This window comes from Leguminivora glycinivorella, chromosome 11 (assembly GCF_023078275.1).
Source record: "Leguminivora glycinivorella isolate SPB_JAAS2020 chromosome 11, LegGlyc_1.1, whole genome shotgun sequence".
In the NCBI taxonomy this organism is placed as follows: Eukaryota; Metazoa; Arthropoda; class Insecta; order Lepidoptera; family Tortricidae; genus Leguminivora; species Leguminivora glycinivorella.
Genome location: NC_062981.1, coordinates 15,231,206 through 15,256,479, shown reverse-complemented (window position 1 = coordinate 15,256,479; position 25,274 = coordinate 15,231,206). Strand labels below are relative to the sequence as shown.

The 25,274-nt window shown below is 37.2% G+C and overlaps 1 protein-coding gene across 2 annotated transcripts in view; it reads left to right on the top strand.

Moving 5' to 3' along the window:
- Nucleotides 1-2,795: 2,795 nt before the first annotated feature.
- Nucleotides 2,796-25,274, top strand: part of LOC125231409 (runt-related transcription factor 3) — a 50,712-nt gene continuing 28,233 nt past the window's right edge. For both annotated transcript variants that reach the window (XM_048136856.1, XM_048136855.1), the window contains exon 1: nt 2,796-3,616. In XM_048136856.1, the coding sequence (XP_047992813.1) occupies nt 3,202-3,616 (415 nt within the window). In that variant the 5' untranslated portion in view covers nt 2,796-3,201. The remainder of the gene's footprint in view (nt 3,617-25,274) is intronic.

The window sequence follows — 25,274 nt, the reverse complement described above, 5'->3', positions numbered from 1 at the left end:
AGTACCTGTATGGATTTGAGTAAAGTAACATGAGGTAAGACTGAAAGCTATATTTTGAGGGTTAAGATGAAAACAGTTTATAATTTAACACTTTTTCCTTATAAGTTTAAATAGATATCATACACGAAAGAAAAAACGACAGGGCCCACTGGTGGCCGAGCCGGGAGTTTTTCCTTACCCCGCAGGAAAAACTCTTCTATCTTAGCCTATAGTTCTCTTACCAACTAGATCTACTTTTTTGTAGGACAGTAAAGTTCAAGTCGACGTTTAAGTTACTTCATATATTGGGTATATACGATATTTAATCCATACTAATATTATTATTATAAATGGGAAAGTGTGTGTGTCTGTTTGTTTGTCCGCCTTTCACGGCAAAACGGAGCCAGGAATTGACGTGATTTTTTAGCTGGAGATAGTTGAGGGCGTTGAGGGGATGGAGAGTGACATAGGCTACTTTTTGTCTCTTTCTAACGCGAGCGAAGCCGCGGGCAAAAGCTAGTAATTAATATGTACGTAAAATCTGTGCCAATGCCAAAAGGGAAAAGTAGAATATATCTCACATTTCTGCATTTCTGAGCATATTCTAGGATACACGTTTTATGTTCTAGGTATACATAATATTAAACTAAATTTGTCAACTACAAAATAATATCAATAATAAATCAAATTTCAATGGAAATATCTGTTTTAATGGCTCATAATAAGTGCCAACACATCATTTATTTGAAATAAATTTATTTTTGATACTTAACATATCGGTAGGATATCGCAGTGACATCTTAACAACATTGTTTTCGAATATTTACGGTAGCTAGTCTCATGATTCACGATCCACTCATTTTGATGCTGACTCTACACGATACAGGTATGTAATAATAGTTAGATCTCGTACCCTCGCTGTCGGCCGCTAAGCTGATTGGCACGAGATAACAGACTTCATTAACGACATCTTACACAGGGACCCCGCGTTTTAGCTCGGGTGTGTAATGATTGGTATAACTTTTTTTGGTATAGTAACATTTGATATAACAACATTTGGTATATTTTTAAAGGATATAATTACTCATTTGACATAATCAACATTTGGTATAACAACAAAATATCTACTTTTATTTTGTATAATCAATATTTCGTATAACACTTATTTATAATAATCGTTATATGGTATAACTATCTATTGATATACGACTAGTATAATATAACTAGCAAACAATATAAAACACTCCATGAATTAAGTTTATTCTTTTTTGAAGGGATCACAGTTCTAACCTAACCTAACCTACTTTTCTGATAGTAGTACATATGTTTAAGGGTCACAGTTCTAACCTAACCTACTGGTTCTATTTTTCTGGTAGCAGCGCCTTGTGTGTAGTGGTCACAGTTCTAACCTAACCTACTTTTCTGGTAAATGATGGATCTAATTTATTGTGCATTTTTTTTTATTCTATCTGTGCTTTAGAAAGAATTCGTGTTATACAATTTATTTATTATTGGAAATAAGCATTATACTCAAAGTATGTTATAATAAATGTTATTCGAAAAAATTCGTAGACAATTTGTTAGTATATTATTTGTTGTTATATTATTCAATAATTATGTCAAATGATCGTTATAATGACTAAAAATATATCAAAAAAAGTTATATCGATCAATACGCACCCTTTTAGCTCATATACTTATCTATTTTAGACACTTATACGTATTCAAAGGAATATATAGCAAGATTTTGAGCTAGTTTTCAATTTAAGTCATTAAAATTTGTCGTTCCCTAAAATTTTAACAACCACGTACGCGTACCTACAAACAACCTGCTATTTGAATTAAGTAGGTTTAAATCGAGTTTTTTTTTTGTTGTGCAAAGGGGCCAAGAATAAAAAAATAACTATTATTTTATTATTTTCCGTATATTATTTAGATAATTTAACTCCACGTTTTGACAATGCAACTGGATATTTTGTTAATTGCAGAAAATTCAGACAAATGATTACGAATAAAACATAATATTCAGATTCATTTGATGTGCAGAGGAAATTAAGTAATCTTCCCAAAGTAAAATTTTCGTTGACATAAAAAACTTTTACAAAATAAAATTAATTTTCGACAAACTGGACAACTCTATCCTTCCCTCCAAACAACAAAATAATAATTTCTCGATGTGAACTACGTTGCTTGAACCAGTCTGTGAATAATTTACATTTAAATATTTAATTTTCAAAAACTAGTAGCACTTGAGTTACCTACCTATAAATATGGAGTTCGTAACTTCGTACAGATTTTAGTTATAAGAAAATATAAATGATGCTAGTGTTAATGATTAATTAATTAGCTGCACTTGTTGGTCATTCACTTTTACACGGGCAACTTTTCAGCTAGGGTTCCTCAGCGGTGGTTGTTTGGTAGGAAGGGTTCCAGGTTTCGAGGGCCGCGGCGACGGCGACGAGCAGCGGGTGCTAAATGCCGCGGCGGCGGGCGCGCGCCGTCCCGCTCGCGCCCGCGCGCCGCCCGCACCTCTCGCTCGCGCCGGCGCGAACACGTGTTTATTTGTATGTTTTATCCTTCAGCGGCTTTAAACCCAACCCACCCCGACCGCAAAGTGCGCTCCGCGCCCGCCGCGCCCGCGCCGTCGCCGCCTCTCGCTCGCCGCCGCTGCCGCGAAACTTTGTCCGAAGTCGACGGGCGCGGACGTACGCGCGTATTAATAGCGACCGGACACCGCACCGACTCGCGGCACGAGCCGCCCCCACGAGTCGATCCACAACCACGCCGCACGTCGCACGCATCCACACTCGCACCCCTCAAAACACGACACTACGAAAACACGAAACGTAATTACAATAAAATTAAAAAAACTTCACGTCGAAAGCGAGAGCGACGCGCGTGACGGCGATCGCGTAAACACCGAGCGCAAAAAGTGCCGTCAGTGAAACTAGTGAAAAGTTTTTTCGCCGAGCGCGGGGGAGCCACCCCTCGGCGGCGGAAAAAATCGGCGCCTCGCGCCCCTCGCGCGCCCCGCCGAACTTTTCATTCACGGAGGAAAAAAGTGTGGCAAGGCCGTCCGTGACGTCACCGCGTCAAGTGGCCACGCGTGCGTTCCCTAGCAACTAGTTGTCTCCGTAGTTTATAGTGGTGATGGTGTGTCGCGGTCAACGTGCGTGTTGACAGTGAGTGGACAGTGCGATGTAGGAGAGGCCGGTTGACTCTATGTGTAGCACACAGAGGCGGGTGGCTAGGATGCACCTGACGGGTGCGAGCAGCGGCGCCGTGTCGCCGGACACCAGCTCGACGCTGCTGCACGAGACCTACACTAAGATGACGTCGGACATTCTGGCGGAGCGAACGTTGGGGGACTTTCTGTCGGAGCACCCCGGGGAGCTGGTGCGGACGGGCAGTCCTCACTTCGTCTGCACAGTGTTACCTCCTCACTGGAGATCGAACAAGACTCTGCCGGTGGCCTTCAAGGTGGTAGCCCTGGGGGACGTGGGCGACGGCACGCTGGTGACCGTGCGGGCGGGGAACGACGAGAACTGCTGCGCGGAGCTGAGGAACAGCTCGGCGGTGATGAAGAACCAGGTGGCCAAGTTCAACGACCTGAGGTTCGTCGGCCGCAGCGGTCGCGGTGAGTGCTGAAGGTGCAGTTTTTATACACAATGAATATTTATCCAACTATAATTACATGTTCTAGGCTCTACAATATACTTACCTAAATCAGGGAACCTCCCTTTAAAACACCAATGAATGAAACGACAACAACACGATAAACTTAAATTCCTGAAAATAATACGACAAACTTAAATTCCTGAAAACAATATAAAAAAGAAATTATATGCCACGTAGTAAACTGAATGTTGTGCAAAGTTTACTTTGTTAAACTCCTATAATCAAATCATCAAACTGTAATATGTACTAAAAAGCACAAATTATCACTAGTCAGTGGAAAATACAGTGCTACAAAGTGTAAGTGTGAGGGAATCCTTACGTTTTTCATCTAATTAATTAATTAACATATGATATATTGCAATGTTATGAAATGTAAGCTCAACTACATCTTTCCGGAAAACATGAAATCTGATAATCATGGTTAAAGAGAAGTTTTTGTTTGAAATAATATTTTAATACAAATGAAACATTATGTAATTCAATAACTTCATCTTGGGGCAATGTAGGTAATGAAACTTAAACAATTTTGGTGATTCCATTTAATGACATGATAAAAAGCTGAGCTAAAGTTAAAGTTGTACATACATAGGAAACGTGAATATAATTTGGAATTTATATCCAATTCAGTTATTTAAATTTTTAATCACAAGAAGAAATCTAAAAAACGGAATCAGACGGACGACTTTCCATGAATCCAAATATCGCTCTAATGCCACATACCCTAAAAAAATTCACAGATTATCTCTTTGTTTGCCAAGTTTTTTAAGTTATTTAAAACCATGTATATATTTTTTGATCAAATATGCTTGTAAATATTTACATATGTAAAATACATGTGATTATTCATTTGTGTTATCGCCGTCGCTTGATAGAAACGAAGTTTAAAACGGTCGATGTGCTTTGCATTTTAGACACATTATATTTATTAATTTCATATTTTGCAAAAGCAAAAGTAGTTATAAGGTAATAGACCTTTCTTTGGACCTAAATTGCTCCAAAGAATATTCAAAAGATAAGTATCGTCTTTAATTAATCAAACCCTAAAATACACAAGTACTTATACAAAAATACTCTTACTCCATTACGTTAATACTGTTACATACTTGACGACCGGTCTGGCGCAGTCGGTAGTGACCCTGCCTGGTACGCCGCGGTCCCGGGTTCGAATCCCGGTAAGGGCATTTATTTGTGTGACGAGCACAGATATTTGTTCCTGAGTCATGGATGTTTTCTATGTATATAAGTATTTGTATATTATATATATCGTTGTCTGAGTACCCACAACACAAGCCTTCTTGAGCTTACCGTGGGGCTCAGTCAATCTGTGTAAGAATGTCCTATAATATTTATTTACTTATTTATTTATACATACATACATACAATCACGCCTGTATCCCATAAAGGGGTAGGCAGAACACATGAAACTACTAAAGCTTCAGTGCCACTCTTGGCAAATAAGGGGTTGAAAGAAAACGAAACTGTGACATTGCATACTGTTATTATTGCAATTTTTGAATAACAGGGTCTGACTGCTGTTATATTTATTTTCTTAGTAATAAATCAGAATTAGGTATTGATGACTATAACCGAAACTAAACTGTAGCTAAATAGGCCTAACTATTAAATAATAGACTGGTACGGACATTAAATGCTGCTTCGATAGAAAATATTTGCATCATTATTTCTTAAAGGATGAAAATGAAAATATTCTCAATGCATCGGTATTTCTAAGAAATTCTCACATAATAATTATTATATTTTAATTTTTGGTTCTTTGGGCTCAAATGCAGAATCACTAGCAAATATAATTCTGTGATGATAAAAATGATTCTAAAATTTGTATGGAAACCAATAAAAAAATCATTGTAACTAAAAGTGACATACATGAAAGACACGTTTGGATATTTTTTTAATTCCGAGTATAATGATGAGCCCAAGAAGGTTCAGATTAGTCAAAATCATATTATCAATATTTTCTTTTTAGTAAACGCTCATTTCCCTTTTTGTTGACTCTATCGTTACAATAAGAAAAACCGAAGCAAGGTCAACCCTTACTTTCTCTCAAAACTCATAACAATAATATTAAGCTTAACTCCCAACTGGGGTAAAAGTCCATGACATTGGAAACTTGGCGAAACTTTTTCGCGCACTTAAGAAAGTTGAATGTCAAGTAGGGAGGGCGGGATAGGGCGGCCAATTCCGCCCTACGGCCCGCCCTGTCTTAAGGAAGTTTACTTTTTGCAAATGCGAATCAAAGAATTCAACGCGTTAGTGGGTCAACAAGTCAACATTATCTTGGTTTACTTCATTTTGCCCCCAAAAATATAACGTCCTAGCGATGGAAGTCATGGATCTCATGTTACTTGAAATATTTTCTGCAGCTGAAAGAAAATAAAAGCTTACCTACTGATTTGAAAAAAGAAATGACAAACATATTTGGCCATTTTTTAAAGTTGTCCACCCCACTTTTTTTTTGGATTTGGAAATTTTTATGTGGATTCCACTCAGAATCGCGAGCTCTTTCAATTCTTATAGGAGATAAAAAGTGTCCCAAGGTTTTTTTCAGTTCCGTTACCATTATTTCATACATTTTGTATGGCGGTAACGGAATGGAAGGTTTGAAAAACGTGTAAAAGTCTTGGGTGTCTTGGGACATTTGTTTTTTCTCCTATCTGGATCGAAAGACCTCGCGATTCTGAATATTTATTTATTTATTTATTTAATCTTTATTGAACAAAGAAACACAATGTACAATAGGCGAACTTAATGCCATAAGGCATTCTCTACCAGTCAACCTTTAGGCAAAGCAGAGAAGTTGTAGGCGGTGCAAAATTACAAAAACAAAAGAACTATATTAGGTACCTACTTTTAAGGACACAATGCATGCAACAAAAAATAATACAGAGGAATAAACATACACATATACATGATATTAATACTAATACATAAAATTACATACATATAAATTGGACATGTAGCCAGTACGGTGGGATGGTATAGACAGAGAGAGATTGCCAGAAGAGCGAAGTTGACGAACACGAGAGATACCATAGTACTGGAAGAAAGATTTAAGATAGACAGGAGACTGAGGATCATTAATAACAGAGAAAAGGGTACAAAGCATGCGAATATTGCGACGTATACGTATAGGAAACCAACCAAGTTTAGAGCGGAAAGACGAGATATGGTCGTATTTACGGAGGCAGAAGATAAAACGAATGCAGTTATTTAGTAAGCGGTCTAACTTGTTCAGGAGCTCCTCATTCAAATCCGGGTAACACACATCACCGTAATCGATAATAGGTAAAATTAATGTTTGCACTAATAATATCTTGGTTCTTACAGGTAAGAAGTGTTTCAGTTTGTTTAGCGCATGAAGAGAACCAGTAACCTTACGGCTTATCTCGGCTACTTGAGTCCTCCAACTCAGGCCACTATCCAGAAAGACGCCTAGGTCTTTTACACTTTGGCTGTAAGGGATAGGCGTGCCATTAAAGTATACAGGGGGTGTAACTTCGACTTTAGGTAGCTGCCGGGTGCCGCCTATGACAATGGCCTGACACTTGGAAGGGTTGACAAATAGACCGAACCTCTCCGACCAACGCTGAATATGCAAGAGGTCCTGATTCAATTTGCCAACAGTAGCCGCAAGGTCAGCAATACTGCAGTGGTCATAGAGTTGCAGGTCGTCAGCGTACAGATGGTGCGAACAGCGAAGGTCTAAAGTAATAAAATTGACAAAGATGGAGAACAATAAAGGTGAAAGAATACCTCCTTGAGGCACACCAGTGGCCAAATCACACCAATCGGATAATTTTTTATCGACCCGCACTGCTTGCTGACGCCCACAGAGATATGCCGAAAACCATTTTAGGGCACAAGGAGACACGTTGAGGTGCTCAAGCAAGGCAAGGAGAATCTCGTGGTCAACAGTGTTGAAAGCGTTAGAGAAGTCAATGAGGATGAGCACTGTGACCATTTGGTTCTCCATGCCGCGCCTGATGTCCTCGGTTACTTTGAGCAGTGCAGTACAAGTGCTATGTCCCGGACGAAAACCTGACTGGTAGGGGCTCAAAAGATTGTGTGAGAAAATAAATCTTGACATCTGTTTATGAGCCACAGCTTCAGCGATTTTCGATAGAAAAGGAAGTATCGAAATGGGTCGAAACTGGCTAACCAAAGATGGATTACTAGTTTTTGGCAACGGTAAAACGAAGGCTTTTCGCCAAAGTGCTGGAAATTCACCGTTTAAAAGCGAGGAGTTAATAATATCAGTCAGTATAGGAAGCACAGAGTCTAGAATTGACACTATCATGTGCCGACCGATATCATCACAACCTACAGCCTTGGATTTAATTGCCTTTATAATAGCTCTAACCTCCGATTGAGTAGTGGGTGAGAAAGAAAATGAAACGGTATCAATAGAGGGTAGAGCTAAAACTTCAAAAATGGTGTTAATTTTAGCATTGACATCAACGGAGCGAGCGGACGAAAAGTGCTTGTTAAGTTCAGAAAGGGAGAAAGATACACCGTCGAAGGGAGTATTATTCGGTTTTCCGAGGCCAAGAGATTTTAAAAACTTCCAGACGTCAGCCATGGAAGATGATGAGACATTGTGATGGATGAACCGCCGCTTTGCTGAACGTACCATCTGGTTACACCGGTTTCGCGCAATCTTAAAGAGTGCCCAGTTATCGTCTGTGCGGTCTCGCTTAAAGCGCTTAAAGGCGCGGTCTCTTCGACGCATAGCGACGAATTGTATTCGACGAATATGTATCGCGTAAAAAATATCCATGTTAGAAAAAAGTGGTGTGGAGAACTTTGACAAAGGTTTTTACTTTTAAATATTTTAATTTTATAAAATTTGACTCTTGGAGACACTATATATCTCCATGGATTATTTGATTAAGTATAATATTTTTACTTGTAACCTCCTTGTAACATTCAGTCTTTTACAACTGTTGAAGTATTATAGATTTCTTTTATCTTTGTATCTGTTTGCGCTTTCTTTATGTATTGATTATAGTTAGTAATAATATGACATTTAGAGATTTTATACATCTCTAATTCTATATCAGTGTATAGCTACTTTGCTTATGATTAATATTTTTAATTGTTAATATTTCTATTTATTTCATTTATTTAACTTTAATGAATACTCTGTAATGTTGACATGTAAAAGTGCCCCCGTGGCCTATTTGCTGAATAAATGATTTTGTATTTTTGTATTTTGTACACTACCGTCAAAAAGTTTAAGACCAAACACGATATATGCAAATAATCAACATTTCATGAAGTTCCTATGAAAATATTACTTTTCAGTACCTACAACCGACAAAATACAGCGTATAACAATTTTTAAAAAGGGATCATAATAAGAAATAAAATCCTCCTCGACGCTTTTTCACTTCCGAGCAGATTCTTGGCATTCTTGCTATAAGTTTGTGTAGCGTTTCTTGGCTAATGGATTTCCACTCGTATTGCAGTATCTCCCATAGAGCTGTTGCAGATGTCGGACATTGTCTTCGGACTCTACGGTCGAGTTCATCTCATAAAAGTTCGATCGGGTTAAGGTCTGGGGATTACGGTGGCCAAATCATATTTTTTAACACACCTTGGCGTTCTTTATTGACTGTGTATTAGCTTCTACAGATCTTTGCTGAGTGTTTGGGATCGTTGTCTTCTTGCAGAACAAATGGGTTGCCGATCAATATAATAAGATTACGTTGTTTTCTATTGATTACAAATTTAGTTTAATGATTTTTAGAAGGGTTTATAACAATGACACTGAACATTGTGTTTGGTCTTAAACTTTTTGACGGTAGTGTATTTTGAAAAACATGGCCCATTTAAGTGAGTGATGTAGTCAGGGCGTTGGCAGCTATGGCTATGACATACAAAAATTAAATAATTTGTTAACTTCATTTACGTCTATTACCTGTTTATAATGTTGCAAATCATAACACTTTTTATAACAAATTAATTCAGTATCAGCAACCTTTAAAAATAATTATCAGATCAAGTTTATGAATAGGTATTCTACTGCAAAATTACTTTTCATTTACTAGAATTAGCAATAACCTAGCATCCAAAATGATTTTCAGTAGAAACTTGTTCTCTAAAACCAACATGGCACCAACGTCAAAAGATACTATCGAATTACGCACGAAACGTTAACCAACTAAGCATAAAGTGTCAGGATTTTATACACAACAATTTCCACTAACATCTTATCTAGTATAAATTGATCTCCTGACACATATAGGGTACATAGCCAAATGCACAAACGCTTACGATAATATTTTTATAGCTCTATCGCTCCGTATTGCCGCGACAGAGCCACACTGCGTTTCTGTCGGCGTCTAGCAGCGATTGTCATTCGGCTAGGCAGGCATATATTGCCACGTGGTCAAATGATATGATGGTCGAGATGTGTGTAGTTTGTGAATGAAAAGGCTGTAGTATGGCAGGATTGGAGCTTCAGTGAGCTTGTGGGCAGCTAAACTAGCGTCAAGTACGAACCGTGTTCGTTTCTGTCTGAATTGTAGTTTGAGTAAATATGCATGTGTTTGCGTCGGATACTTCAAAATCCAATAGATACAGTCAAGTGCAAAAATACGTATCGATTTTATCCGCTCAAAAATATGTACCGAGACCTTATTCCGCCGACATAAAGTGCTATGGGACATATTTTTGATAAGTTGTACGCACCCATATTTTTACACTTGACTGTACCTACGTATATGTCTTTATTTCTAACTAGCTTTTGCCCGCGTTTTCGCTCGCGTTAAATTAAAAAATTACGGAATGCTCTGTACAAACATCCACCCCCCATTTTAGGGAAGTGGGGGGTTAGAAAGAGACAAAGAGTAACCTATGTCACTTCTCCATCCCTTCAATTATCACCACTTAAAAAAACACGTCAATTTGTTGCTCCGTTTTGCCGTGGAAGACGGAGAAACAAACAGACACACACACTTTCCCATTTATAATATTAGTATGGATATGGATAAGAAATAAAGCATGAGGTGGTAGACAGTCATAATGCAAGCAAGAATTTATGTTTGATTAACTGCATGAGCATATAATTTAGTAAATAATAAAATAAAATGTACAGTAAAATGGAAAACCGGCCAAGAGCGTGTCGGGACACGTTCAGTGTAGGGTTCCGTAGTTTTCCGTAATTTACTCAAAAACTACTAAACCTATCAAGTTCAAAACAAATTTCCTAGAAAGTCTTTATAAAGTTCTACCTTTGTGATTCTTTTCATATTTTTTTAAATATATGGTTCAAAAGTTAGAGGGGGGGGGGGACGCACTTTTTTCCTTTAGGAGCGATTATTTCCGAAAATATTAATATTATCAAAAAACGATCTTAGTAAACCCTTATTCATTTTTAAATACCTATCCAACAATATATCACACGTTGGGGTTGTAATGAAAACAAAAAATCAGCCCCCACTTTACATGTAGGGGGGGGTACCCTAATAAAACTTTTTTTTCCATTTTTATTTTTGCACTTTGTTGGCGTGATTGATATACATATTGGTACCAAATTTCAGCTTTCTAGTGCTTACGGTTACTGAGATTATCCGTGGACGGACGGACGGACGGACAGACAGACATGGCGAAACTATAAGGGTTCCTAGTTGACTACGGAACCCTAAAAAGTAGGAGGAGTCTTTTGCCCAGCAGTGGGACATTACTAGGCTCTCAATAAATTAATAATATCTAAATATTCTGTTATTATCAAATATCAATCTTTAAAAAACCAAGCCAACATAGAAATTAACTTGTAAAACAAATAACTATTTCCCTTCTTTATTAATTTTGGTATAATTAATTTCTATCGTACTGCACCTAAGTGTAGTCTGACCAAAAAGAGTAGAAATTAAAAAGTGGCAACATCATAGTGTCGTCCCGTTTTCTCACACATATTGATTTGAGAGGGATGACACTAATGTTACAACGTTTTAATTTATACTCTTTTTAGTCAGACTGTACACAGGATCGACGGAGAAACAAAAGACAGAAGAATCTTCAAAGCTTTCTTGTCAACAGTCTAAACTAAACATAGTTATGAATATACCTACATATTTTTCTGGCACGAACGAAAGTGACATTAGTGATTTCCTTCCGACATTTAGTTCATCGATAACTTACATTATAATAATATTATGTCATTAATTATTGCCGTGGCACTGAATTTTGAGTAGTTTCATGTACTCTGCCTACCCCGTTTAGGGAATATAGGCTTGAATTCATGTATATATAACACTAGCTTTTGCCCGCGGCTTCGCACGCGTTAGAAAGAGACAAAAAGTAGCATATGTCACTCTCCATCCCTTCAACTGTCTCCACTTAAAAACTCATGTCAATTCGTCGCTCCGTTTGGCCGTGAAAGACGGACAAACAAACAGATACACACACTTTCCCATGTATAATATTAAAGTATGGATTAATGTTTTATACAAATACAAATGTCACATGTTTGAAAATAAATGGACAATAATAATAAAACGAACCATATTTTAATAGTTTACATAATTTCTTACATGATTATTCATGATTTTAGGAGATTATTAAATATTAGGGGATTATTATTAGGGTTAATTAATTATGTAAGACTATTTATCGATAAAAGGATTGTCGATGTTTTTATTTTGTCAAGCACTAACAACTTGACGTTCCTGCCTGAAAAATATCTAGGTATCTGTTATGCCTATACCTATAGTTCCCGAATCCGAACCAAATACACTCCACCAAGCAACATGATTCGGTAAAGTAAACCCCGTTCTGTAGCATTCATTAGTTCGCTCTCATTTGTACCTACGTGATCGACAGATCCGAACGGTGTCTATACACATAACAATGTGTATGTACGGAGCATTAGATGGCAGGTGTAGGCTTTAGGCTAGTTTAGCGATTCATAATATAGTTGAAAACTTAGGTAGATATTCGGCGAATTTTGTGTTTCCTAGAATCGGTCGAATCGTCTTGAATCGAATAAGTGACTAAGGAAAACCACATAATAAATGACTGAAGATGAGAAATACTACCGAAGAAACCGACCAATCACGAATTCGTGATGAAAGCAGAATTTACCAAATACAAACATAACAATCAATTTGACAGGTGTCACGGGCAGCTATTACAGCCAGTAACGAGGTGCTAATTATTGCGCATTTTTTTTATTATTTCACCGGATCCGGTGACCAGATCTGCTGATTTTAAGCGGGACCAGTAGTTTTAAAAAGTTCCCGGATCCGGCTGGACTACCGGATTTGCCTAATTTGGATTACATCTATCGGTATCATATGGCTGTGATATTTCTCAGCTTAGAATTTTATAAGCATTATTAATTGTTATTATACGGCAGATAGTTCCATACAAACCTCAGTTTTTTTTAATAAATGGCTTCAGTCCATTGGGACTAATTTCGCCAGTGTCAAGGTGATATGAGCTAATTATTAATAATTTTTGTACGGTAAGTACGACAGTGTACGTGAGTTAGCACTTGTAAATTGATAGCTAGATTTTACAAGAGCACATGGACTACCGGCCGTTGACAACAAAAAAGAGGCTAAACGCGTTTCGAGATTAATTCTTCATCAGCTTCTCACTACAACATTAGTTTACTGCATAATAAGCTATCGATATTACTTTAAACAATATTAATGAGTAAAAGAAATATAAATTAATTATTCACGACACGAAACCGCTAAGATGGCGTTCGCACCGGAAGTGAATCCATACAAACCTCACAGTATCGCTTATCGACCAGTACAGGTGACAGTCAATTTGACAGGTGTCACGGGCGGCGATTACAGCCGGTAACGAGGTGCTAATGCGCCGCTAATTGCGCGAATTAATATGCTGATGTAAGCCGAGGTGTCGCGATAATAGACGATAGTATAGCTATTTAGACAAAGCTATATAGACAAAGCAAAGAGCGGAATTCTTCATAGCAAAAATCAAACTGTCAAAGGGATTCACCTAACTGTTTTATCGACTTATCGATAAATATTTGTCACTTAACGAAACAAAGTTAAAGTAATGAAATTAGGCTTTTGGATATACATACAAACAAATTAACGGTTAAACATTTAGAGCAATATATTGTGGAAGAATCATCTTTGAAACTAAGAGAAGAATCTTTCTGTATCCATTTTTTTATTGTTTTTCTTTTAGGATTATTAACCATTTCAGTAACACGGCACGGAAATCACTCATGAAAACTCAAGTGACATAAATTACATATGTAACGCTGACATGATTTACTTTAATATGGAGATGCAATAAGTTGCTTATCAAAAAGGTCAAATGTTACACAATAATCTTTTAAGTTGATTATGGATACCTAATGCGATATTATTCCGTAACATCGATAAGTCGATAAAACAGTTAGGTTAATCCCTTTGACAGTTTGATTTTTGCTATGAAAAATTCCGCTGTTTGTATATAACCCCGTATAGACAGATAAAGTCTAAGAAAAAAACGTACCTCAGTACCATACAGAAAAAGGTACGGTGGCCTAGATGGTATTACACCTTTGGGGTACGCTCAGCTAGATGGCGCTAATTAATATTTGACATTATAACACATATTAAGCTAAGAATATGGGCCAAATTGTCAAAACTGAGGTCCAACAGTTTTAACCTGTGTCAAGAGATGGCAGTCTATGCACTGTGATTACACATTTTACTTCGACAGTAACTCTCTGAAATACTCGATCCTCTTTGGTATAGATAAGTAGTTTCTAGTGCTTCCTGTGGACATAGCATAGGACTAGTAGGGTAACCTTTATAACAACGTTGCGTCCATATCGCACTTAATAACCTAACCACAAAATTAAAATTTGAAAAAACCCCCGACCGCGTCATAGTGGACCGATTTTCATGAAACATGGCTAAGAACACTCCCGACTAATTGGCCTGTCATTCCGTTTGGGAGCCGTCATTCCGAATGAAATGAAATGAAATATTGAAATGAAATGAAATATTTATTTTCCAAGTAGGCATATTACAATGCGCTTATGAACGTCAAATAAACCTACGCCGGCTCTAACTCTACGCCTCAGCTTCGAGAAGATTTCATATTCATATTCATATTCATTTATTCATATCACATCATCATATCATTTATTTATTTATTTTATTTATTTCAGTCCCCCCTCCAACTGAGGGGGGTGGGTATCCACTATGGGACCGGCAAGAAACTCGGCGGGCCACTTCTTTTCAAAACATTACATCTTATAATTAACATGCATTAAAAAACGAGATACAATTTAATCAGCAAAAGTATTCATAAAAAAAATATTAACAGACTAGGTACCTACTCTATGGAAATTCATTTCAATAAATTATACAAAGTACAAAGCTACTATGATTAATAAAAGATGTTAGAGATGTATAGAGTCTCTACGTGTTAAAACACATCTGAAAAAAAAAGAAAAATTATACATGATGAAGAAAAAAAAAACGCCACAGACAGACTCACACACACAGACAAACACGTCAACTTGTAATACCCCGACGATTTTGCGTCGGGGGTTAAAAACTCAGTGCGCTAACCTAATTCCTAACTCGTCTCGGAAACAATCTCGCAATCGATACATCGCCTCGACCGTGAACTGGCTACGCAACTACCCCGAAACCAAGGGGCAACCATAAATGAAACGGTAGTTTTCCGCGGCTGCCCGCTAACCGGCCGGGTTACCCGGTCGCCCGGGTCCGCATACCCACAGTGCTGCGGCCGCGTTATGGTTGACAAGAGCTGTTACGGCTGACGCGTGAGGTTGCGTGGCTGTGTAAGTCTATTGCGTGTTTTGGTTTAGTATTTGTGCTTATCGGTTTTGATTTTGCGTGACAATGTTAACGGTAGTTTAAGAGAATTGAAAGTGAAGTTTTACACATAATTTAGTTACAAAATAATCAACTTTTGCATTTGGTTATGTAGTTAGAAGCTTACATTTTGACAAGAACTGTTAGATTATTGACGCGTGAGGTTGCGTGTCCGTGTAAGTCGATTGCGTGTTTTGGTTTATTCTTTGCGCCTATTGGTTTTGATATTACGTGTAAACTGTAAAAAAAGTTTTACACGTCATTTAGTTGTGAGGATAGTGAAATTTTCCAGATTTTTGATGACGTAGCTAAAAAGTATCTTTAAAATGTAATATGCTTTCAACAACCACACCATTAAAAAGCTCAAACTAGCTGATATCAAAGCGCTCGAGACGCCGACCACAATATAAATTCAAATAAAGAATCTTCAAAGGAAAAAATGAAATGGCTCCAAGACCGCAGGCGGGGCCTTTCCGCGCAAGACGCAAGGACCGCCTTCCATTGGCTGCGAGTCGGGAAGGCGGTTCGCAAAGTCTTCGGCTAACTTTTCATTTGCACAACTCTAAAATATTGCCTCGGATTAAAAGCACGGAAGTTCGCGCTGCGGTTGCGCCGCCGTTTTTTTTAGTCTAAGTAATATGTAGTAAATCTTTTCCGTGCTTTTGCTTGGATAGTTGCAGGAGGCCAGCTTTATTGGTTTTAACCTTTATTAAGAAATATTTATTAAGAAGCTGTTTAGTCTAGCAAGATATATTTATGTAAATCGTATTTCATTTACTAATTTATTTTGTTAGCGAAGCGCTTCACTTAGGTACCCATGTTACAAGTCCAAGTCATCTATCAAATAGTTTTCTATGCAGTTTCACGTAAATATACTTCAATGTTCTACAATCTTCAATCAGCGCAATTAAACATTGAAGTAGGTATCAAATAAAAAAGATGGCCTGTAACAAAAGCAAAAAAATAAACTGTAGGCTACTCCTTATACTGGCCAACATTTGATTAGCGACTTTTAAAAATAACTTTGATTTTTATCACAATTGAAAGGTTTTCCTAAGAGGCAATGTATTGCGAATTCTGTTAACCCTTAAATGCATGAATTTTTATTTTAACGAGATATTAATATATTATGTGATAGACAATGGTTTTCTGACTCTGGAAAAATAATAAAAATAATATTTAATATCGATTTTTATACTAAATCAGTGTTAGAAGTTAAATAGGCCAAATCTTATTTATATAAATATATCGTAGTTGGTAAGCTTTATTTAAAAAAAATACTACTATTAAAAAGGTACTTACACTATTCGTGAAACCTCTATGATAAAATGTTTAAAAACATTAGTTTACTAATTACTAACTACGAAAAAATCAGCCTAAATCACATACTAAAAATCGCCATCGTCCTGTTTTTTCACACTTTTCCGCCATTTCATCTTAATCCTTAAATAATAAATAGTAAATCATTATATTATTTAATTTATTTAATTGTTTACTAAATAATCATAAATAATGAAGTTAAGCAATAAATGTGATTTTGGATAGCTACATATCGAGCCACGGGCCATCAAATATATGGTGCATATATACATCACCATGCATTTAAGGGTTAAGTCTAAAGTGTGACAGACAACGTCAATGACAACAATAATGGCGTACATTGAAGATAATATTTATTTTGTATGAAACATTAAATAATTAAAGACTTCATATTTTTTAAAGTCGCTGAACAATGTTGATCAGTTTAAGGAGTATAGCTTACAGTTTAATTTTTTGCTTTTGTTACAGGCCACACCGTATAAATACCAAACCTGAAAGCAATTTAATAAACCTATCATGTTAGAATTCACAACATCCAGCAAAAAGAGTGTGTTATGTCTGCCTACAAGAATTATAACAAGCAACATTGGCTAAGCAACTCAATAGCAAGCTGGCGAGCATGAGCGAGCAGGAAAATCCATCACTCTAAAATCAGGGAAACTGTTTCGTCAAGTAAGACGGCGAAGTCCGCTGAAAAAAACTTTTATAGACGTAGGGAAGAAATAAATTTTTTTTTATTTGTTTTTTTTAGTAGTAACACTACAATATATAAATTATAAACTGAAATATAATAGATACCATACACTAAAGAAAAAGCGATCAAGCCCACTGGTGGCGAAGCGGGGAATCGAACCCGGGTCTCCAGCCATCGCGGCTGACGTGCTGAAACTTTTATAGATTTCAATATGTATTTTGATATTCTACAAATACAAGAATGATCTTACTAAATGCCAAATGCCCATCTTTTTAAGAACTGTCAAAACAATTTGCTAATATGGAATTACTATGAAATACTGAGGAGTGCCAATTGTTTCATAAACCCCCACATTTTTCTTTTATAAAAGCGTTCTCACGTACACCGAACCGCCGATAGATGTCGTGTCAAAGGCGAGTTTGTCTTCACTGCAAGGAACGCTTCCCGCCGTCAGTCATTTCAGCGTACACCTGAGGCGAGGGAATTGGGAGCTCATAAAAATATGCCGGTTACAGAATAAGAACTAGAGGTTACAATGCTTTGAGAAAGTGTGTTTATCGGTAAAATTTGTACAATTTCAGGCTTCAGGTAATCAAGAATTAACGAATACCGTCTTTGAGTGCCATGTTTTTCAAACTTGTCCACACCACTTTTTTGGATTTGGAAATTTTTATGTGGTTTCCATTCAGAATCGAGCTCTTTCAATCCTAATAGGAGAAAAAAAGCATCTCCAGATTGTTTCCCCATTCCGTTACCATTTTTTCATACATTTTGTATGGCGGTAACGGAATGGAAGGTTTATGGAAACCTTGGGACAATTTTTTCTCCTATCAGGATCGAAAGACCTCGCGATTCTGAGTATGAATCGCGTAAAAATACCCGTGTTACAGCGGAGTGGACAACTTTGAAAAAAAAAATGGCCCTTGAACAGCAAATACTGTTTAAAGGAAGAACTGACGAATTAAAATCGACGATTGTTGTGAACGACACGGTTGGTAATTTTTCTCTAAGACTCCATTGACATTATCGTTCCCTACGGCGCAAAATGGTATCCTGGCTATGCACAATTGACTTTTGCACATCTTCACGCTAGCAAAACTGGGTGTATATACACTGACTGTATTATCTAATTAAGTACCATTCGAAAATGCAACATAGCGCTTATAATAGGCGTTTAGATTTTCATCAGGGTTCGCCAAAATGAAATATCATTTCTATTATCTCTTACCGATTTGATATTTACACAATAGAATGAAGAACCCAAAATGTGCGATAAGTAAAACTTTTGAATACAACATGACCTTAGATCAGGGACTCATTTGTCAAAACTGAAAGTTACAAGTTACAAGCGGAAGTCTCTTTCCAACTTGTCATATTAGACATTGACAACCACTTGTAAATTGTAATTTGTATCTTCGAGAAATGGGCCCTGGATATTGGATCGTATGTAAGTATTTTAGTCTAGTTAATAAAATCTTACTGGATTTACAAGCAAAATAGAATAGCATCAGTAGATTTAGGAAGGTGGGTAACAGCAATCTATGTATTTTATATACTTTATCCCTGTTATAATTCCAACACTACCGTCTCTAGTTAGTGACTCTAGCAAGCTCACAGAGAAACTTCGTTCTTACGAGTATCACGTGGTCTGCTGTTCCCATGTCATTTTTTTTAGTATGAATTGGTAGACGTTTGACCACGATCACACCAGGGGCCCATTTCTCGAAGCTACAAGTTACAATTTACAAGTGCTAGTCAATGTCTAATTATGACAAGTTGGAAATAGACTTCCACTTGTAACTTGTAACTTTCAGTTTTTAGAAATGGGCCCCTGATTGCCTATGAGATACATATTTACTCTTGCTTTAAGTGATGATGCGGTCTACTGTGCGTTTCTCCAGAAACTTCCTGCCCCGCACAGCTAAACTGTGGAATGAATATTTCCGACCGATACTTCATTTCACTCTCTGCTTTAACCTGAAACTCATGCGAAAACACAGAATCAGGCAGGGCATTCCACTCCTTGGCGGTTCGCAAAAGAAATGTTGAAGCAAAACGCTTAGTGCGCATTTGCCTTTACCAAAAATTAAAAGTACAGTCTATGTCTGTCTGCTCTCGATGATGTCGTGATTCGCGGCATTAAGTAGGGGTTATTTATTTAGGCGCGGACGGCGGCGGGCCGCGACTGGCACGGAATCACTGTACGTCAACATCGAAAACGTGTACATAATACCCACCTTCATACAATGGGGTATGGTGCACATTGTAAATAAATCTTTGGCTTCATTCCTGGGAATTACATTTGGTAATGTGGATTACGCAAAGAGTTTACAGGTGGGAAGGTTGACAGTGATGTGAGGTTGATGGATGGAGCGGTGTAGGTGTAGAAAAAGATAAACAAATGAAAAGCAGTGACATGAAAAAGTGAAGTTACGCAATGAAATAAGGGTTTTAGCAAGGATTATGTATATAGGATTTACAATATTCATACTAAGATTTTAGCAACCAATTGGAACCCTAGGCCATTTATATGTCAAAATGACAAGCATTTAGATTTCAACTCTTTTATAGCGTCACTATGACATAGTTCTACAGTGGCCTACGGTTCCAATTGGTACCTCCATTTTTTAGCGCCATCTATTAAATACTACCATAACTACACTGATAATGCCTACAAATTTATTTGTTTCAAAATGTGTATGGACGTGATATCATAATATTAAAATAAAGAAGCATGTCATTTGTTCTTATTAAAAACTAAAAACACGCAAAAATATTTGGGGAAATATGATTTTGGCCACTTCCAGGCTGCGAAACAGCGCCCTCAAGTTTTAAGCCTAAAAGGCCTATACATTTCATGGGCCCTACGCGTTTTTGTATGGGTTTTGTCTGTTGCGGTATTATATTGGTTTTAGTTTATTAAAATTGATCTCATCATATCATCATACAATCACGCCTATCCCATATAGGGGTAGGCAGAACACATGAAACTACTTAAGTTTCAGTGCCACTCTTGGCAAGTAAGGGGTTGAAAGAAAACGAAACTGTGACATTGCAGTGACAGGTTGCCAGCCTCTCGCCTACGCCACAATTTAACCCATATCCCATAGTCGCCTTCTACGACACCCACGGGAAAAAGGGGGTGGTGAAATTCTTAACCCGTCACCACACAGGCAAATTGATCTAAAGTTGTAAGATTCTAAAAAATTTGGAGAGAGCGCTTTATTGATATGGTTAGTAAATTTAATGTACCTGGCGAAAAATTGTTTCTCTAAATTATTCATTGCCCACACATGTAAAAAAAATTACACGTTGGACGGCAATGCTTAAAATCTCTCTAGGACATATTTAACAGTCAGGTTGCGCGGCCAGGCTTTGGGTCACTTTCACTTGTGGTGTCTCTAAGTCCAAGTCGCTGAATTCTTGTCGTGTACTTTACAAGGCTTTAGCGAGACAAGTCTGTGTGGGGGTTATGCTGTGTTAGCGTTACGACTCATCCAATATATCGAAAGATTTGTTTTTAGGGTTCCGTAGTCAACTAGGAACCCTTATAGTTTCGCCATGTCTGTCTGTCCGTCCGTCCGTCCGTCCGTCCGTCCGCGGATAATCTCAGTAACCGTTAGCACTAGAAAGCTGAAATTTGGTACCAATATGTATATCAATCACGCCAACAAAGTACAAAAATAAAAAATGGAAAAAAATGTTTTATTAGGGTACCCCCCCTACATGTGAAGTGGGGGCTGATATTTTTTTTCATTTCAACCCCAACGTGTGATGTATTGTTGGATAGGTATTTAAAAATGAATAAGGGTTTACAAAGATCGTTTTATGATAATATTAATATTTTCGGAAATAATCGCTCCTAAAGGAAAAAAAAGTGCGTCCCCCCCCCTCTAACTTACAGAGGGCGCTAGTAAGCTCACGTTAACATCAGCTGATCTATATTAACGAATTTAAAAATAGTTACTTAACAATAAAGTGCTAAACAACGTCTAAAATCGATTGAGTACTATTAGTGCCAGATGTGACATTATTTGTGATCCGTTGCTATCAAGTAAATAGTGAAAAAATGTAAATATTATGTGGAAAGAAACCGTTACTTAAGTGTTCGACATCTCAGTTGAAAAGTGCCAAAAGGACAAATATAGTAAAAGTGTGTGTCATGAAAAGGTCAAGAACAATACCGAACTCCGTTTAAATTAAATTAAAAGACCTTTTATTTAATATAAATTACCAAAGTTTGCAAGAAATAAACCCACAAATAACAACGCCATCTAGCGATCGCACGCCGCGCTATTTAACACGCACCAGATCTTCGCATGAGATAGACGATTGCATTTTCAAGTTAACAGTGCAAGGAGCAAGTGAGACAGCTGTCGTTCTGTGAACTTCGAAATATTCTACGCAAATCAGAAACGAACATCCCCTCCGGCACCTAACTTGCCGTCGGCAAATGTAAAACAAAAGAAAATAGGCCTACTCTATAAACAAATGCTTGTTTGCGGACTTAGCTTGTTTTAAAGTTTACTTTTATTATAACACATATATTTTGCGAGCAAATAAAATGAATTGCCAAGCATGCCCATCCCAAATAACCAGCGCCTTGGACCTACTACGGTGTGTTGCATGTAGCGATACCTATCACTTTAAGTGCTTATGCATGACTTCAGCCTATGTAAGGGAAAACGATCATAAATTAAAACTCTCATGGCTTTGCCCCCGTTGTACAAATGTTACCTCTCGACGTAAAGATGACGAAACCCCTATCCGTAAGAGACACGAACAAAGATTAATTAATGATCCAGATATGTCAGTCGACGACCAGTTCCAAGAAGATAGAAGTTTAATAGGTGACACTAACTACTCCCTAAACCTAGACTCTACCCATAAACAAACGCCACAAGTACAACAGAAAATTGAAATTGGCCTTGAACAATTTAGCAAACTTCTCAGCCAAAAATTACAGGAAAATAACGCAATAATTATGAAAACTATGAAACAAATGATATTATCAGAAATGAGTACAACTATAAAAGAGCTGAAGGACGATTTTCTGCAGCAAAATAATGTAATCACATCTCAGCAGGCCGTCCTGAAAAATGATATAACTAGTATAACAAACAAGATTGAGAAACTAGAACAAGAACACTACAAACTAACCTGCGAACTCATTGAAATAAAAAATCTCGCACAAAATACAAAAACAACCGACCAAAATAATCAGAAAAAAATAGTATTATACGGCCTCCACGAGTACAACGTCCCCGAGAGTGAGTCAGAATTGGTAAACCGTATATCGAATATGTTCTATGATTTTCTAAACATTGATATCACAAATTATGTTGATTCGGTTATCCGCTTAGGAAAAAAAGGAACACGAAGGCGGCCGATCCTTATAGAACTAACAAACAAAAGGCTAACTAAGCACATACTAGAGCATAGTTACTGTTTTCATAAAAGCGGATATGCAATTTCAGAAGTACTAGAACGCGAAGCTTTACAAGAAAGACGCCAGCAAAGAGAATTGTTATTACAGGCGCGACGAAATGGGAAACACGCAGTTATACGTAACAACATATTATATGTGAACGGACAAGAGTTTATACCACCATCTACATCAAACCGCCAGCCGTTAGTCTCAGACACTAGTGGCGAAAGCAACGACTCCTCATCCAGACATCAACAAAATCGATCCTCCATTCAAAGCGAATTGGAGTCGCATACGTCTCACAAAGACCACTCTTACAATCGAGAGGAACATAACAATTCCTTTCGTGACTACACCCATACAGAATAATGTGAGTATACTTGTGCAAAACATTCGAAGTATAAAAAATAAAACGGAACTGCTTGAATGCTTGCTGCATGAATATAAGTATCCGATTGTATGCCTAACGGAAACCTGGATAGCTGCACACCAGAAAGACATAATACAAATTCAGGGCTACGTCTTCGGAGCCGCCAGCTACAGGACCGGGAGAAGAGGAGGCGGCACGGCGATCCTCATCAAACAAGGAACTTCATACAACGAGAGGAAAGATATATCTGAACTGTCTGTAGATAACATTATGGAATGTTGTGCGATAGAATTGTCACCTGATATTTTGCTAATAACAGTATACAGAGTAAATAACAACATACATATATTTTTTGACGCTCTAAACCAACTATTGTGTAAAATTAAATCAAATAAAAACAAAAATGTCATTGTTGTCGGAGATTTTAATCTAGATGTTTTTCAAAATTCAAATGATTACCGTAAGCTGTTAAACATAATGTTAGAATATAACCTACATCAAAAAGTTACAGAACCAACTAGGGTCACTAGTACAAGCTCAACATGTATCGATTTAGTTTTTACGAATAACAAACAAAGTACCACTTATGTGAAAGATCTAGGCATATCGGACCATATGGCTGTGATTCATGAATTCCTAGCGGGTAAAACTCCTGAAAGTTCTAACATGTATATAAAAAGAAGGTTGTTTACTCCTCAAAATATGGAACTTTTTAGGGACGCATTAAAAAAACTGGATTGGAATAATATCGTCAAAGACTGTTGTAAAGTAAATGAAAACTATAATCGTTTTGATAGTAAAATGCAGGAACTATTAAATAAGTACATACCTTTAAAAAAAATCCAAATCAAACGCCATAGCAGGAAAACTTGGATCACAACTGGTCTCCAGCGTTCATGTAGGCACAAAAGACTGCTACAGATGTTAGTAAATCAGTCTAACGACCAAACACTAAAAAAACACTATCGCACATATAAAACTATATTAAAAAAAACCATAAAAACATCTAAAAAACTAAACTATGCCCGTGAAATTCTTGGTTCAAGTAATAAAACTAAAAGTATGTGGAGCATCGTAAACAACATAATCGGGTCAAAAACAACAAATCATTCTAATATAATATTAAAACACCACAATTCCACTACCGAATGCCCTCGATCAGTCTCAAATCTATTTAATAATTACTTTTCGACCGTGGGCGCATCATCTTCCACGGAAGGCGACCCATTAACTGGCCGACCGGTTATGCAACCTGCAATAAACTCGATGTTCCTGAGCCCCGTAACTGATAACGAAGTACTCTCAATAATAAGGAAACTACCAAACAAATACAGTGCCGGCATAGACGAAATACCCACCGCCTTGATAAAAAACTGTAGTACTGAACTGACACCTATAATTACCAAATTAATTAACCAATCCTATACGCAATCAACTTTCCCAGATAAATTAAAATTTGCAATAATAAAGCCAATTCTAAAAAATAAAGGCGATCCACAAATTTCAAGCCAATATCGCCCCATAGCCCTACTACCTGTTATATCAAAACTTTTCGAAAAAACAATGGCAAATCGCATTTACAAGTTTTTAGAGAAATTTGAATTATTGGATGTAAATCAAAATGGTTTTCGAAAAAAACACTGCACCACGCTCGCAGTATACAAATACGTAAATGAAATCCTAAATCACCTCAGAGACAAACATCACGCTATTGGTTTAATGTTGGATATGACGAAAGCATACGACAAAATTTCACATACTATCTTACTAAATAAACTGTATGGAATAGGCATTCGCGGCGATGCACATAAATGGTTAAAATCATATTTAAAAGACAGGGCGCAATGCGTACAGATCCAACATCATAACAAAAACACAGGCGAAGTCTCAAACGTCCAATCAGACACCCTAACAATAAATTGTTCGATACCTCAGGGGTCAGTTTTGGGATGTATCCTATTT